The sequence below is a fragment of the Odontesthes bonariensis genome, chromosome 4, assembly GCF_027942865.1.
Source record: "Odontesthes bonariensis isolate fOdoBon6 chromosome 4, fOdoBon6.hap1, whole genome shotgun sequence".
NCBI lineage: Eukaryota > Metazoa > Chordata > Actinopteri > Atheriniformes > Atherinopsidae > Odontesthes > Odontesthes bonariensis.
In genome coordinates, this window is record NC_134509.1 from 23,984,422 (window position 1) to 23,998,238 (window position 13,817).

Below are 13,817 nucleotides of genomic sequence, written 5' to 3' on the forward strand. Positions count from 1 at the left end.
AAAAAAAAAAAGGCGATTCGAAGTGCTTTATGTCCCTCTCGGCACTTCGTCGTTTTTCATAGACCGGAAGCCTCTATAGAGCTCGCCCGCTCTATGTAGATACAGACAAGTTATTCTTCACTCAGGAGGATAATTGAGATTGTTGACAGAGATAATTTTACACCAATGAGGACTAATTTATGAATGAATATATTGATTTGAGCTAATAAATGACTTTACTTTATTTATTACTTAGTGTCCCTTTAAAGAAGGGGTTCGTCATTTTGGAAAATGTACTTATTTGCTCTAAGGAGGAGGGATCAATTAGAGGCTGTCCAACGGTTGAAAACGTAAACAGATAAATGAATTAAAAAACAACTACAGCTCACTGGTTATCTTGTAATATTTTTTATATATTTCATTGAAAAAGAACACAGAGTGCAGAAAGAAGATGTACGTTCCCTTTCGCTGTGAGACGACTTCCTGGAGTATCAGCTTCTTGACTAAACTTCTACATTTATTTTCTAACTGAGCTCTACCGGCTATTATTTAAGCATTTTCTAATGTGCATGTGTATGTATGTACACACAACTCAATTTTTATATTTATCATAAAAAGGTTCAAAAGTGATGATTTACACAAGCGGAACTTTCACACGTGCTGTTGGTGTTAAATTTACACACCGATTGTTTTCAGATTACGCAAACTGTTATTTCCTCAAAATGTTTGACACAGCGGCTTCAAACCCCATCGACTGTACTTTAGTTTATATGTCGTCTTTAGGAACGAGAAGATGTGGAGTTTTCAAAACCTTCTGTCCATCCTCTGCAGTGAGTTACATCTTGTTTAACTTTTAATTTCCACAGATCAGGACCGATCGTGAATAAATGCAACTTTCATGAAAATTTGGTTCTAAGGACTTGATATTCAAACTAATAAGTATAGATAATAAATTAATGTTGTCTTCTCTTTCTCTTTCCAGCTCTTCTGAGTTGTGTGACCAGTGCAGCAGGAGTGATCCATGTGTTTGGATATGAGGGCAGAGATGTTCAGGTTTCCTGCTCCTATGAGTCTGGTTATGAGGATTATGAGAAGTACCTGTGTAAGAACAACTGTGGCAACAGTGATGTTCTTCTTACAACATCTGAGAGAAATAAAACCAAATACTCCATCTATGATGACAAGAAGACAAGAATCTTCACAACGACCATCTCTGATCTTCGTTCTATCGATGCTGGGAAATACTGGTGTGGGGTGACAAAGACTGGAAAGGATTTTTACACCGAAGTACAACTAGAAACAACAAAAGGTAATTCATAAAAGTTTCTACAACTTAATTTCTGGTTTGTTGTTGAGTAAAATTCAAATGTAAGGGATTAATAAATACAAGAGGTGGAAGTGCTATAAAACTAGGACCGGGACAGGATTTGCACTCTCGCCACAACAGACCACCACACCTCTGCTCTGTTAAGTAGATCATTTTCAGCATCTATTACTGCATGTAATGTAGTTGCAAAAAACACACAAATAAAAACGATAATCACAGACAACACAGTCCTGAGTACTGTATAGAGTGAAATTAAAACAAAACATGTTAATTTCTGTTTGTAAAATTTTAATTTAAGTGAAGAAGATCCATACAAATGTAGAAAGATGCAGCCTGACATGAGACACTGTTTCACTGTTTGTGAACAGATCCGATGGTCCAGAACCAGACTGTGAAATTACACTTGGGACAAATAAAGCTATAGCAAAACAGACACGGAAGTGAACTTCCTAGAGTTCAGATGTGTAACATTGTTGTATGTGAAGGAAATATAAACATCAAACATAAAGTAGAAATGTCTTTTGGGACACCTTTATTCAGCTGTAACATCTTCTGTGAGTGTTTATTTTCTGAACAGACAGCTGCTGTGAAGATGTGATTAAACTCTAAGGTTTGAACCTTCCTCGTAGGTTCAATGTCCATCAGTTGTCCCTATGAGTCTCAGTATACCAACAACCTGAAGTACATCTGCAGAGGAAACCAGTCCTCCACATGTCTGCAGCAGGCAGTAATCACCTCTGACAACACACGAAAAAGACGATTCAGGCTCACTGATGACAACGTATCAAGATTCACAGTGAACATTAGCAGTCTGACTCTAGAAGATTCTGGGTTGTACCTTTGTGGTGTTCACAGAAACACAGGACTGGATGATTTCTCTGCTGTTCACTTGGAAGTCAGAGGTGAGAGGTCATAATTACACATCACAGTATGCAAATGAGCTAAAAGAACAAAGAGCTTCGAGTGAAATTGTTATCCAGACATTCGTTATCTCTCTGAATATTTCAGTTTTAGTAATAGATAATCTCTCTGTCTATCAGAATGGTGCTGTGTGAAGTCAGAGGCATTGTGGGACATCCAGTAACTTTGCAGTGTCCCTATCCACCTCAACACCAGAAAAACAGGAAGTTCCTCTGTAAAGGAGACCAACGCAACAACTGCAGAGACATGACGAGTCAAAGCAGGTTCACACTTCACAATGCCTCCTCCAACTCTTTCTCAGTGACCATCGCAGAGCTGGAAGCAGGTGATGCTGGAACGTACTGGTGTGGCTCAGACTCACAGTGGAGTTTTGGAAACTACACCAAGATTCACTTGTCACAGGGTAAGATAATTAGAAAATAATAAAAAATATGAGTAAAAAAACAATAAATGAGACTGTAGAATTATAGGTTCAAACTTTGATCCAAAGACTTGTGTCCTGATGCATTTTAAGTGAAATAAACAGAATATATTATTATTCTGAGATATTAAAAGTCAATTTGGTGTAATACTTTTCTCTGACAGTGATCCTGACCACAACTGCTGGAGGGGTTACATCTCCATCACAAAATGTCCCAAGTAAATTCATTTCACATTTGTGTGTTTATTAGAATTAGTTGTTTTGTTACACCTCTGTAAGGAGGATCAAAAATGAAGTCCCTAATGTAAACTATCTAATCTTATATGCAGAGTTGATTTAAGGTTGAGTTGATGCCAGTGGCTCTCAGCCTGAGAGGATGAGTCCCCAAAGAGCCACTGCCGGGTATGTGCAGATGAGCAGGGGTAACATGTATTGCTTGGATATGATCTGAATTAATGAACATGAGTTACAAGTATAAACTAGAAAGCTGCAAGCAGCTGTGAGCGGGACCGAGGTGTGCGTACGTTGGGATGTGTGTACGTTGGGGCATAGGCTGGACGCTGGAGCTGCAGCTCTGCCCACACGCACGATACCCTCTGCGTACGTACGAGCACATAATAACCCCAATGCGGAGGGGTTTTTGAACATTTCTAGGGGGCGCCACTGAGCCATTTTGCTCCGCCCACACACAATACCCTTTAAATACGTACGAGGTCGTCAAGGTGGACGTGTATGCCAAGTTTCATGACCTTGCAATGATGATGAGGCTTTCAAATCACAAACGCCATCACACGATTTTCACCGCCTGGCCACGCCCACACTGTTCAGATTTTGGAAAAGTATTTCCATGAAGTTTTGCCCCCATGTCTTAAGAGTAACCTGGCTAAGTTTGAAGCTTGTAGCATTACATTTGTAGGAGGAGTTTGATAAAATGTGAGGTGTGGAAAAAAAAGACATTTCCGACTACCATTAGGTGGCGCTGTAGGTGGATATCACAATTCTATATGTGCGCGTTCAGGCTGGGTCCAGCAATCACCGTATGAAGTTTGGGACAGATTGGATAATGTATGTGGGAGTTATAAGCGACTTAATTTTTCATGGCGAGTCATAAATTTGAGGCGTCGCCATTGCCACGCCCTTTGAGGTTTGAAAAAGTTTTTCCATGATTTTATCCCCCCATGTCTTAGGAATTACCTGGCAAAGTTTGAAGCTTTGAAAAAGTTTCTCCATGAATTTCCCCCCCATGTCTTAGGAGTAACCTGGCCAAGTTTGAAGTCTGTAGCACGAAATCTGTAGGACAAGTTCAATCTTATGCAAGGCGTAGAATCGGTCAAAAATGGCACGAAAATGCACTTTCCATCCAAAATGGCCGCCTTCCTGTGGACATGGGACCATGGCGGCATGACACTTTTTTGTGCGTCTGGGCATGATGATTGAGTGTACCGAATTTCGTCGTCCAACGCAAAAGTAACCCCAATGCGGGGACCATTTTTAAGCATCGAAGGGGGCGCTACAGAGTCAATGAGCGACTCCCAAAAATATAAAGTTTAGATTCTTTCATGTCGTCGACTGGCACGTGGCGCTCGCGAAATTTCCTGAGTTTCGCATACCTTTTGCAAAGAATAAGAATAATGGAGAAAAATAAAAATAATAATAAACCTTACAGATACAATAGGGTCCTTGCAGTTTCACTGCTCGGTCCCTAAATATTTCAGTCATGTCCAGAGTACATGTCTGTAAACAGACCCTGAAGCTCTGTGATGCTGAATTTGTCATTTAGCCATAACAAGTTTTCCCTGTTGAGTGTAGCCCAGTCGATCGTTTCATAAGTAGCTTACAAGAAGTTTTGCCATTATTTTGAACATAGAGTCGTTGTTTTGACTGCTAACAGGGTTTTTTTTCATTCCAATTACATCAATTAAACCCCCTTAACTATACTCAGGAGCAGTATGGCCTTTAAACAGCAGTCGTGTCACTTGAGTCGTCCTACATCTGTATAGTACTTATATTTCCTCTTTTTTTTGTTTTTTTCAGTTCCCTATCATTGTTACTGTCATGTGACAGACACAGTGTGTATGTGTGTTAGACTGCAGGCCTATAGAGTATAGGCCACATGTTTGGTGTAATTTCTTGTGCACCATGCATTCTACCACTGTGTGTGTATGTGTGTTTGTAAAGTGTGCTGTGTATACTTATGGTGTTTTGTATTTTCCTCTTTCTAGATATGACTTTATTTTATGTTCTACCTGCAGTCCTGGTTCTACTGTTGATCCTAGCATTTGTCCTTCTGATGGTTTTTAAAAAAAATCTAAGAAAGTTGCAAGGTAAATTCTACATGTGAGAACATGTGACCACACTCACACACACTCACACACACATAGAAACTCTGAGAAAACTACAAAAGCAACATCGTTTATTTCATTGTTTCAGTAGGTGGTGTCACAATGAAACCAATGAACGCTGCTGATTCAGGAAGGGAGATGACAGTTAATGATATACGTAAACAAGGCTGCAAGTCCAAAACTTTTCAAGCTGCCTACACTGTAATTGATATTTATTGTGTGTCTCATTCTTTTCAGACTTATGGCATCTAAGATGAGCTACCAAACATGAACTCTTCCAGTGCGCAGAGCAACTTGAATCCTGATATCTACTTCACCTATCTAACTTAACTTCATCACAACTGAACATCTGTAACTTTTTGATACCATCTGAAGAGAGTTTGAAACGTCTCAGCTGTCAGATCAGACTGGTGATCTGTTCAGAGTGTACCTCACTTCTCACCCAATAGCTACAGCTAATTAAAGAGTGGATATTTTAAGATTTGAGGACCTCATGTGCTTTACACTTAGCAATGCAAATGTAGGATTGATGATTTAGCTGTTAGTGGGACTCCAAATGTAAAGTCTATCCTCTGAGACTAACATAAGAAATTGAGACGTTAAGTTCAGTAAACTTAATAAAGGTTACATTTTTAGGAAACTGGTTTCCTATTGTGTATGTGCAATATCATTTTCACACGATGATTCATCTTGCTAGGCTCCAAGCTATCAAAACAACAAATATTCAGACCAATCACTGTCTGATACTGGCACTTAGACATTACAATATGGTCATTTTGCAGACGCTTTTAACCAAAGCGACTTACAATAAATGCGTTCAACATCGGTAGGCAAAAGAACTTCAGGTCACAAGAAATCATAAGTGCATTTCCTTCCAAAACCAAACAGCTAAGAGCAAAACTAGTGCTAGAGTAAGTGCAATAAGTCAGGTACCTAGACAGATGGGAAGACTATTTAGAAAACAAAGACAATTTAGGATTCAATATAAACACAAGAAACTTGTGCTAAAGAAAATAAAAAATTAAAATAAAATAAAGGAATCATTGGGTCATCAGGTGGGAACCTCCTTCCATCAGTGTTTCGTCTAGTTGGGCCCACGACACCTCCAGGAGGCTAGACAATGACCACTGGCGTCCCAGAGTCACCCCCCTAATGCCAGCCAACACTGCCCCTCACACCACAACCACCATAATCTACCTCAGCCTCTCACCAACTACACACCAGTCACAGTGGGGTGGGGATGCAAACCCTGGTTCGGGTAGGGGAAGAATTAAAAGAGGTAAGAAAAGCAGGAATGGGATTCAAACCCTGGTTCGGGTAGGGGGTAATGAAAATATAGAGGGTGCCAGTGGTGGAGGAAACAATAAGTGCGTAAGGAACTAGGACGGAGCAGGTGATGTCCTAAGAGGGCGGATCAGGGTGGTGTTTCCTGAAGAGATGGGTTTTCAGCCTGCGGCGAAAGATGGGCAGCAACTCAGCTGTCCTGACATCAGTCGGGAGATCGTTCCACCATCGGGGTGCCAGAACAGAGAAAAGCCGTGACCGTGTCGATCGTGCACAGGGACCCCTGAGTGACGGGGCAGCCAGGCGCCTGGAGGCCGCAGAGCGAAGTGGTCGGACGGGGGTGTAGGGCCTGGAGGTATGAAGGAGCTTTTCCTTCCACTGCCCTGTAGGCTAGCACCAGAGTCTTAAACTGGATGCGAGCAGCTACAGGGAGCCAGTGTAGAGAGCGGAGAAGGGGAGTGGTGTGGGAGAACTTGGAGAGGTTGAACACCAGACGAGCAGCAGCTTTCTGAACCAGCTCCAGAGGTCTGATGGCAAAAAGGCACATCCTTTTTAGGATGTGTTTGGTGTTTTTTGGCTTGTAAATGATGCTGCTGATAAAAGCTCATCTTCCTGCAGGCCTACAAATAACTTTGCTGTTTTTTTTGCTCTGTTTTGGTGTTACTGTGTTGTTGTCATTTCCATGTTGTGTTGAGTTTATCTTGGCTTGTCTATTTAGTTTCATGACCATATTCCTGTTTTATATCCACAGTCTGTTCCTTGAATTGTCTCTGGGTCAGGTTTAATAATAGTTTTTTTTGGGGTTAGGAAGGTTCCTTCTGGAGTGAAATGACCTGGAGGTATTTAAATAGCAGGCATGATAAAAGCTGTTTGAATTCTCTAAATACTAAGGAAATGATCTTCAGTGCTTCCTTTCGTATCTCCTTTAGCATAGGAAACACTAAACCCCCCTTTTTGAGAGGAAAGCCGGATCAGTCCGGCCCACATTTCCTTGCTATTGCAACATTCAAAACGATATTCAGTTATATTTATACAGTCATACCAACTGGGATTTGTGTAGATAAATATGAGGACAGGAGGGTGAGTGTAGAACAACCTGTGACAACAATGTATTTCACTTTTCTGCCCTTTTTTTCATACCATAATTATATGCCTTGATGATAAAGTCTTATTTTGCTAACATGATCATGCCTCTGTATAACAACCTGATAATATTCCATTAAATAAGTATCTCAAACACTTTTTGGATTAATTCGTTGAACAAATGTAGTTTTGCTGTGGCCGACACACATCACAGTTCAGTGCAAGCATGGTCAGAATCTCATCGTAGCACAGTCATCTTTTACTAAGATTTTAAGAATTTCTTTTCTCGTAACATTTTCCAATGAGGTCAAGGAAAAAGATCATTCTTTTATTAGTCTTCCTGCACACCAGGACTCTACTGTCCAGTTACCTCACCTGCCCTTTGTTTGTCATCGGCTTCCTCTGCATAGATACTTAGAGGTTTTCTTTGTTCAGAGCCAGATCCTCTTCGTTGCTCCCTGATAATAGTGAGGCTTGTGTTTTAACCTCTGCTTAGTTTGTTCGTTTAGATTTTTGTTCCTTGGACCTCCTGCTGTGGCAGTGTCTTTGGTTTGCTTCAATAAAGTTTTGGTTCATCGTCGTGAAATTATATTTCACTGTTTACATAATGCATTTTTATCTTATTGCCAAATGTTACTGAACACTCTGATATCCCCCTTTTATGTATATTTTTCCCGTAAGATGTCTGAAAATCGTCATGGTTAGTGCGCTAAAGGCAGGATGTCTTGTAATGTAATGCAGCTGAGTGATAATTACAGGTCACCACCAGAATGAAAGCAATAACAAATTGAAACATTTGCATGATTATGATAACAACTTGCAGACTTATAAATTCTCTATTTGCAACATGCACCACAAAGGCCCAAAGGTTCCACTATCAGATTAAAACCACGCTGGAATTTTGTAAAAATCTCATACCATAAAATGTGTAATAGATATGAATTGTTTTTATTCTCCTATAGCAGTATTGTTTTTACCCCTGGACCAGCTATTGACTCACATTCTGTAGAGAATATTCTGGATAAACGTGTAGCATAAAAGCACAATACGTCAACCTATAGCAAAATGAAAAACTAAAGTAAATGCTGTGCTTTCTCTTTCATGAGATCATTGAGTTTTCCAACAGCTCTGATTTATGTTGTACTGTAACGTTAGTATCACTACAACTGAACCTTTAGTCTGCAGATATGAGGTCTGACTTTCAATAATCCCATTTTCCTGCCTGTGACGTAATTGGACACTCATAGATGGCTAATAAATGCAAGTGGAGGTTAAAATGGCTGTATAATGTGTACCTTAATATTGAGGTTTTTCCTGGTATCTATATTGAATTTATATAATTTGAGTTTATGCCAATACCAAAGGTTTAAATTATTAATGATTTTCCCTTTAGACTGTATTCTCCTCTGTCTGTCTGATGAGTCAAACTGCCATTCACGCCCCATCTCATTCTTTGAGAAGTGAGCCAGTCAGCTGAGCCAAAACTGCTCAGCTGACTGTGTAACTAAGCAACAGCAAACAAACATAAGCCTGCAGCTCGGCCTGGACAGTTGAAGCTAAAGAAACTCAATCAATTAAATTTTCAGTCTAAACTTGCTTCGATCAGCTGATTTGTAGTTTTTCTTTCAACTGAACTATCAGAAAAAATGAGTTCCGAAGTTATAGTGTCACGGCCGCACTACGACAGCAGAGCTGTAGCTCAAGGAGTCCAAAAGGAAGGTCCACCTGTGGAGCCAGACATCCCTCAGCTGTCCTCAGGCTCAGCCACCGCAGGGTACCGCTCAGCAAAATACATGCCAGCTGAATGGTTCTCCAACTACCAAACCATACTAGAACAGGCTGGTACCGACCATCACGAATCTGAGAGCATCCAGCGACAGTCCAGAACTTTGAACCAGGACACAGAAGCAGCCACTTTCAAGACCCAGACCAAGGGAACTTGTCTTCTGGGAGAGAGACTACAAGAGATCCACTACTGGAAGTCAGAGCTGCAGCGGCACATTGAGCAGCTGCAGGCCGACACAGAGTCACTGCTGGCCTTAAAGACGCGGCTGGAGAGGGCGCTGGATGCCACTGAGACTCCTTATGCCATCGCCACTGATAATCTGAACTGCAGGGCGAGAAGACTGGGACCAGACCTTGTCAGAGACACCGTGGAAGAGGAGCTGCTGAAGGTGAAACACTGGATGTAATCAGTAAATTAACTGCTAGTGAAAATAGTCATTGATTGTAGCCCTGTGAAACACTGACTAATTTTTCCATCCATCCATTCCATCTATTTTTTATACCTACTTAATCCAACTCAGGGTCACGGCTGTCGTTGGGCAAAAAGCAGGGTAGGCTACACCCTGGAGAAGTTGGCAGACCATCACAGAGACAAACAATCATGCACGCTCACACTTACTCCCAGGGTCAATTTAGAGACAAAAATTAACCTAAAATGCATGTTTTTTGGGCAGTGGGAGGAAGCCAGAGTACCCAGAGAGAAGCCACATACACAGGGAGAACATGCAAACTCCACACAGAAAGACCCCAGCTGGGATTTGAACCAGGAACCATTTTGCTGTGAGGCGACAGTGCTAACCACCACACCACCATGTAGCGCCTGACTCATTTTTGCTCTAATAACAATAGTTTCAGGATCAGGTATCTAACAGTAACACAATCTCAGCAGACCACCCATACTGTAAGCCTGTCTGTTTGCAGGAGGTGGACTTGATCAGGAGTGTCCAGGCTCTTCTGAAGAGAACTACAGCTCAGGTTGTCAGTCAAATCAAGTGAGTACAAAACTTTGCTTATTGGCTTGTTCGTGAATGGTGTTCATTACAATAATGTCAAAGCTCTGTGGAGAACTGCATCATCCTCCATTTATGTGTGTCAGGATGAACAGAGAGGCCAAGCAGACACTGGAGTTGGACTGGTCTGATAAGTACCAGGCCTACAGCTTTGATGACCACGGTGGTAGGCACTGTAACACAAGTCCAGATACACAGCAGCACCCCAGCTCAGCCGCCATGCAGGAGCAGTAAGTCTGAGTGTATGGAAGCATCAAATGAAGGAGAGACTCTGCTGGTAATCTTTGTACTTAACCTTACTATGTACTGTGCCTTCTGTTCTGCTGCAGTGTGTGTAACCCCTCATCATGGACCAAATATACACAGGACAACCTGTCCAAGGCCATGCAGGAGGAACAAGCCACAAACAGCCTCAGGTCAGAGAACATGCCGGTTCAGATTGTTTTTAAGCTGTAATAAAGTCTGAAAACGACTTTTGTAAATCTTGTTTGTGTGTCAGGGTGCTGGTGGAGCGAATGCTGCAGGACACCACTGAAGATCTGAGAGTACAGTGCTCCAGTGTGGATCAAGCCTTCAGCCAGCGCTGTGTGGAGCTTAGTGAGGCCAAAACTCAGCTGGACATGAAGCTCACTCAGGTAGGCAAGCTGGCAAAAAAAAAGAAAGAGGTCGAAAGATGATTGATGATTGTTTGTATTACTGTGTGTGAAGATTTTGGAACAAATCGGAGCCCAGGAGAGGAACATCGTTGCTCTACAGCAGGCCATCCACAACAAAGAGGCTCCACTGCGAGTAGCTCAGTCCAGACTTTACCTTCGCTCCCTCAGACCCAACATGGAGCTCTGCAGGGATCAACCCCAGCTTAGGTATGCATAAACAAAACACAAAAACCTCTATATCCTGTTTCTCTTTTATTATGTGATCATCTGTGACTTGTCTTGGCAGTTTGGAAGGAGAGGTGAGACAAATTGATGCCTTCCTGGCGTCACTGAACCAGAAGCTGAGCAAAGCCAGAAGCTCCCTGTCCCACCTGGAGGAGTCACAGATGGTACTTAAGAAGGACATAAAGTGTAAAAGCCATTCATTATTCATCGATAGGGACAAGTGCATGACTCACCGCAAAAGATACCCAACTGTCTCAGCATTGTCAGGCTTCTGAACAACTTTGAGTGCCTATGAAACTGATCTTGGTTTTATTTTTCTAACTTTAAAATTTGGGATTGTTCTTTTATCTTTTTGTTCTGTGTCGTTATGATCAGAGTAAACAAGAAAGCCTCAAATGTAATAGTTAGAAACATCACCTCACTTGTCAGTCTTATGTTTCATAAGACTGACAAGTGACACTGACTTGAGATGAAACACGAATACTTCCTCTTGTGTTTCAACCATTTCTCTTCATGCTGACCTCAGCCGCTGAAGCAGCACAGAAAACATTGCATGACAGTACCCAGCCAACATTCATATGGGGTCCATGGGGTTTAAAAATGGGCAGAAAAATGGACCCCACATAAGATTTTGGACACATCCCCGTTCAGTACCCATTTACCCGAGCATAACCAATCTGGTCAATTAACATTATAATTACTATGGACAATCTCATTTGGGGGTCACTTTTCAGCCCGTTTATAACCGTCATAAGGCCCACATATAAATATTATCTGTGTACCCGTGTGTATGTACATGTTCTTCTATATTTTTTCAAGTTTTTGAAAACTTTGTTTGTGTTAGTGGGTCAAAAGCTTGTTTTAAGAGTTACAAGTAATTTAAGGCTAGACATTTACTTATGATGATTATGGTAGGTGACAGGGGACAGTTTAATACTGCATACTTATAAAGGTAGGAAAACAAGGAAAACACTAGCATTTATAAACCATGACTTAAGCTGCTGGCAGTTGAAGAAGTAGCGCTATTGAGGATGAAATGATGAAATCACAAATGAATAAAGAGTAAAGATATGCACTTCCTAAAACATCTCTCCAGCAGTGTCACATACCCCGCATCTACTAAAACAGAAATAGCATGACATGTCTGCAGACACCCTTCAGCAGAAGTGTTTCATGTTCCTCATTTTGTCATTTCTCCACATTCGTGCAAAGCTAATCAGAGATAGTGGCCGTCAAGAGAATTTTTGTCATTATAGATAACTGTTTGTTTTTTCCTCTTTATGATGCAGGTTGCATGATGGTGCAGGATGTGACTAATTCCTTCCACAGTCCAACAAATAGGTTCATCCTAAGTTAACTAGCTATCTTAATAGAAATTCCGCTCTTTGGCCCATCCTCTGTTTTGCAGAGATAAAGCGTACCTTTCTTTTGAGGATCAAGAAGTAGAGATCATTCAACCTTTCAGCTGGGGCATTGGGGGCCAAGCCAAGGAATGGGGCCAAGTGGGGGGACTTCTTATGAATCTACCTTTTCACACATATATGTAGCCCACTGAAAGCTCTATATTTTCAAATGGTTGAATTGCTTACTTGTACACAGTGCATAGCAGCAGCTATAAAAATTGACAGTTGACACTATGGTGCATGTGTCCAGTGATGCTTTGCCCCACTAGAGGGGGCTCTCGAGCCTTAATATCTTCCATCTTGTCAGACGTCCTTACAGCAACGTGTTTTCAGCTAGAAAAACAGCATACAAGTCCGAGGTAGCAGCTAAATGTAAAATAAAAGGTAAGCTGTGGTAGGAGGTTATGTGCATTTGTTGATGTTGATTTGTGTATGAAATTGGTTTAAAAGAACAGCTTTTGTTTCTAACTGATTTGTCTATTGGTTATGTTAATCTGTAATAAAACCACCACAATATGCACATTTATATTGTTATTGTTTTTTCTTTTTTATTTGGGAGGGAGGGATGAGTCAATTCTGGTTTACGAAAATGAAACAGAATAATTCAATTAAACTTTTAAGGATACTCTACATTTCCAACAAATTGTGTAAATAAATTCCATACTTTTATCTTTTTTACCGAAACTTTAATTCTGGATATAGTTCACGAACAAGTAAAGCTTTGAGGCCTCATTATTGGGAGGATCTGCTCTCTCTCTCTCTCTCTCTCTCTCTCTCTCAAGAACTCACTGAGCCACCATTCGTCTCTATTCTTAGACAGAACTTGCTTCAAGTTAGGAGGTGCCACGACTGAAGATGTTATGAAACTCAGCTTCATGCGAAGACGCACGGTTCAGACATGTAGTTTCATTGCAGGGCACGTGGTATTTTGTCTTATGACACCACTATCTGTGGGCACAGTGACGTGCCAGGGCTGTGTGTGTGTGTGCATGCATCTTTGTGCATGAGTGTATGTTTAAGACAATTTAATCATTGGGTGGAATAAAAGAGCTCAGAAGCTTTAAGGGGAAAGCACGTTTTTCACGTTAAAGATTGTGACTGATTGTAAGATTGTAAAGACTGGGTCGGACTTAGAAACCCAAATAAACTAACATCCATTTATTGGTTTGTCCAGAGCTAATAAGGACAGAATACGGACCGATCCTTATAATATCATGTCTTTTATTAAGTCTCATGTGTTCCATGGATTCAGATATGTAACCAGCCAAGACGTAGCTGGTGTAGAAGGTCATCCCCCTGCTGCAGGGTACATGCTGACAAGTTTTAACTGAGATGCTCTAATTATTGCTCAATCACATAAATGTTGACACTCAGAGGATAA

The 13,817-nt window shown here is 41.1% G+C and overlaps 2 protein-coding genes across 2 annotated transcripts; both read left to right on the plus strand.

Annotated features, from left to right (window-relative positions):
- Positions 1-4: 4 nt before the first annotated feature.
- On the plus strand, positions 5-1,915 carry LOC142378721 (CMRF35-like molecule 3). The gene is made up of 3 exons (XM_075463551.1): positions 5-809; positions 962-1,288; positions 1,884-1,915. Exons 1-3 carry the CDS (start codon positions 773-775, stop codon positions 1,913-1,915), a joined length of 396 nt encoding a protein of 131 aa, XP_075319666.1. The 5' UTR covers positions 5-772.
- A 7,007-nt stretch (positions 1,916-8,922) lies between these two features.
- On the plus strand, positions 8,923-12,789 carry tekt4 (tektin 4). The gene is made up of 7 exons (XM_075463574.1): positions 8,923-9,531; positions 10,064-10,134; positions 10,239-10,382; positions 10,482-10,568; positions 10,652-10,787; positions 10,861-11,015; positions 11,095-12,789. Exons 1-7 carry the CDS (start codon positions 9,004-9,006, stop codon positions 11,306-11,308), a joined length of 1,335 nt encoding a protein of 444 aa, XP_075319689.1. The 5' UTR covers positions 8,923-9,003; the 3' UTR covers positions 11,309-12,789.
- The last annotated feature ends 1,028 nt before the right edge of the window (positions 12,790-13,817 follow it).

What these genes read in the sequence shown, in the direction of transcription:
- tekt4 (XM_075463574.1), top strand. Translation starts at nt 9,004, where the DNA reads ATGAGTTCCGAAGTTATAGTGTCACGGCCGCACTACGACAGCAGAGCT. An exon ending in TGGAAGAGGAGCTGCTGAAG is followed by an intron (nt 9,532 to 10,063) that starts GTGAAACACTGG and finishes GTCTGTTTGCAG; the next exon opens with GAGGTGGACTTGATCAGGAG. An exon ending in AGGGATCAACCCCAGCTTAG is followed by an intron (nt 11,016 to 11,094) that starts GTATGCATAAAC and finishes TTGTCTTGGCAG; the next exon opens with TTTGGAAGGAGAGGTGAGAC.
- LOC142378721 (XM_075463551.1), top strand. Translation starts at nt 773, where the DNA reads ATGTGGAGTTTTCAAAACCTTCTGTCCATCCTCTGCA. An exon ending in CCTTCTGTCCATCCTCTGCA is followed by an intron (nt 810 to 961) that starts GTGAGTTACATC and finishes TTCTCTTTCCAG; the next exon opens with CTCTTCTGAGTTGTGTGACC. An exon ending in ACAACTAGAAACAACAAAAG is followed by an intron (nt 1,289 to 1,883) that starts GTAATTCATAAA and finishes TTTTCTGAACAG; the next exon opens with ACAGCTGCTGTGAAGATGTG.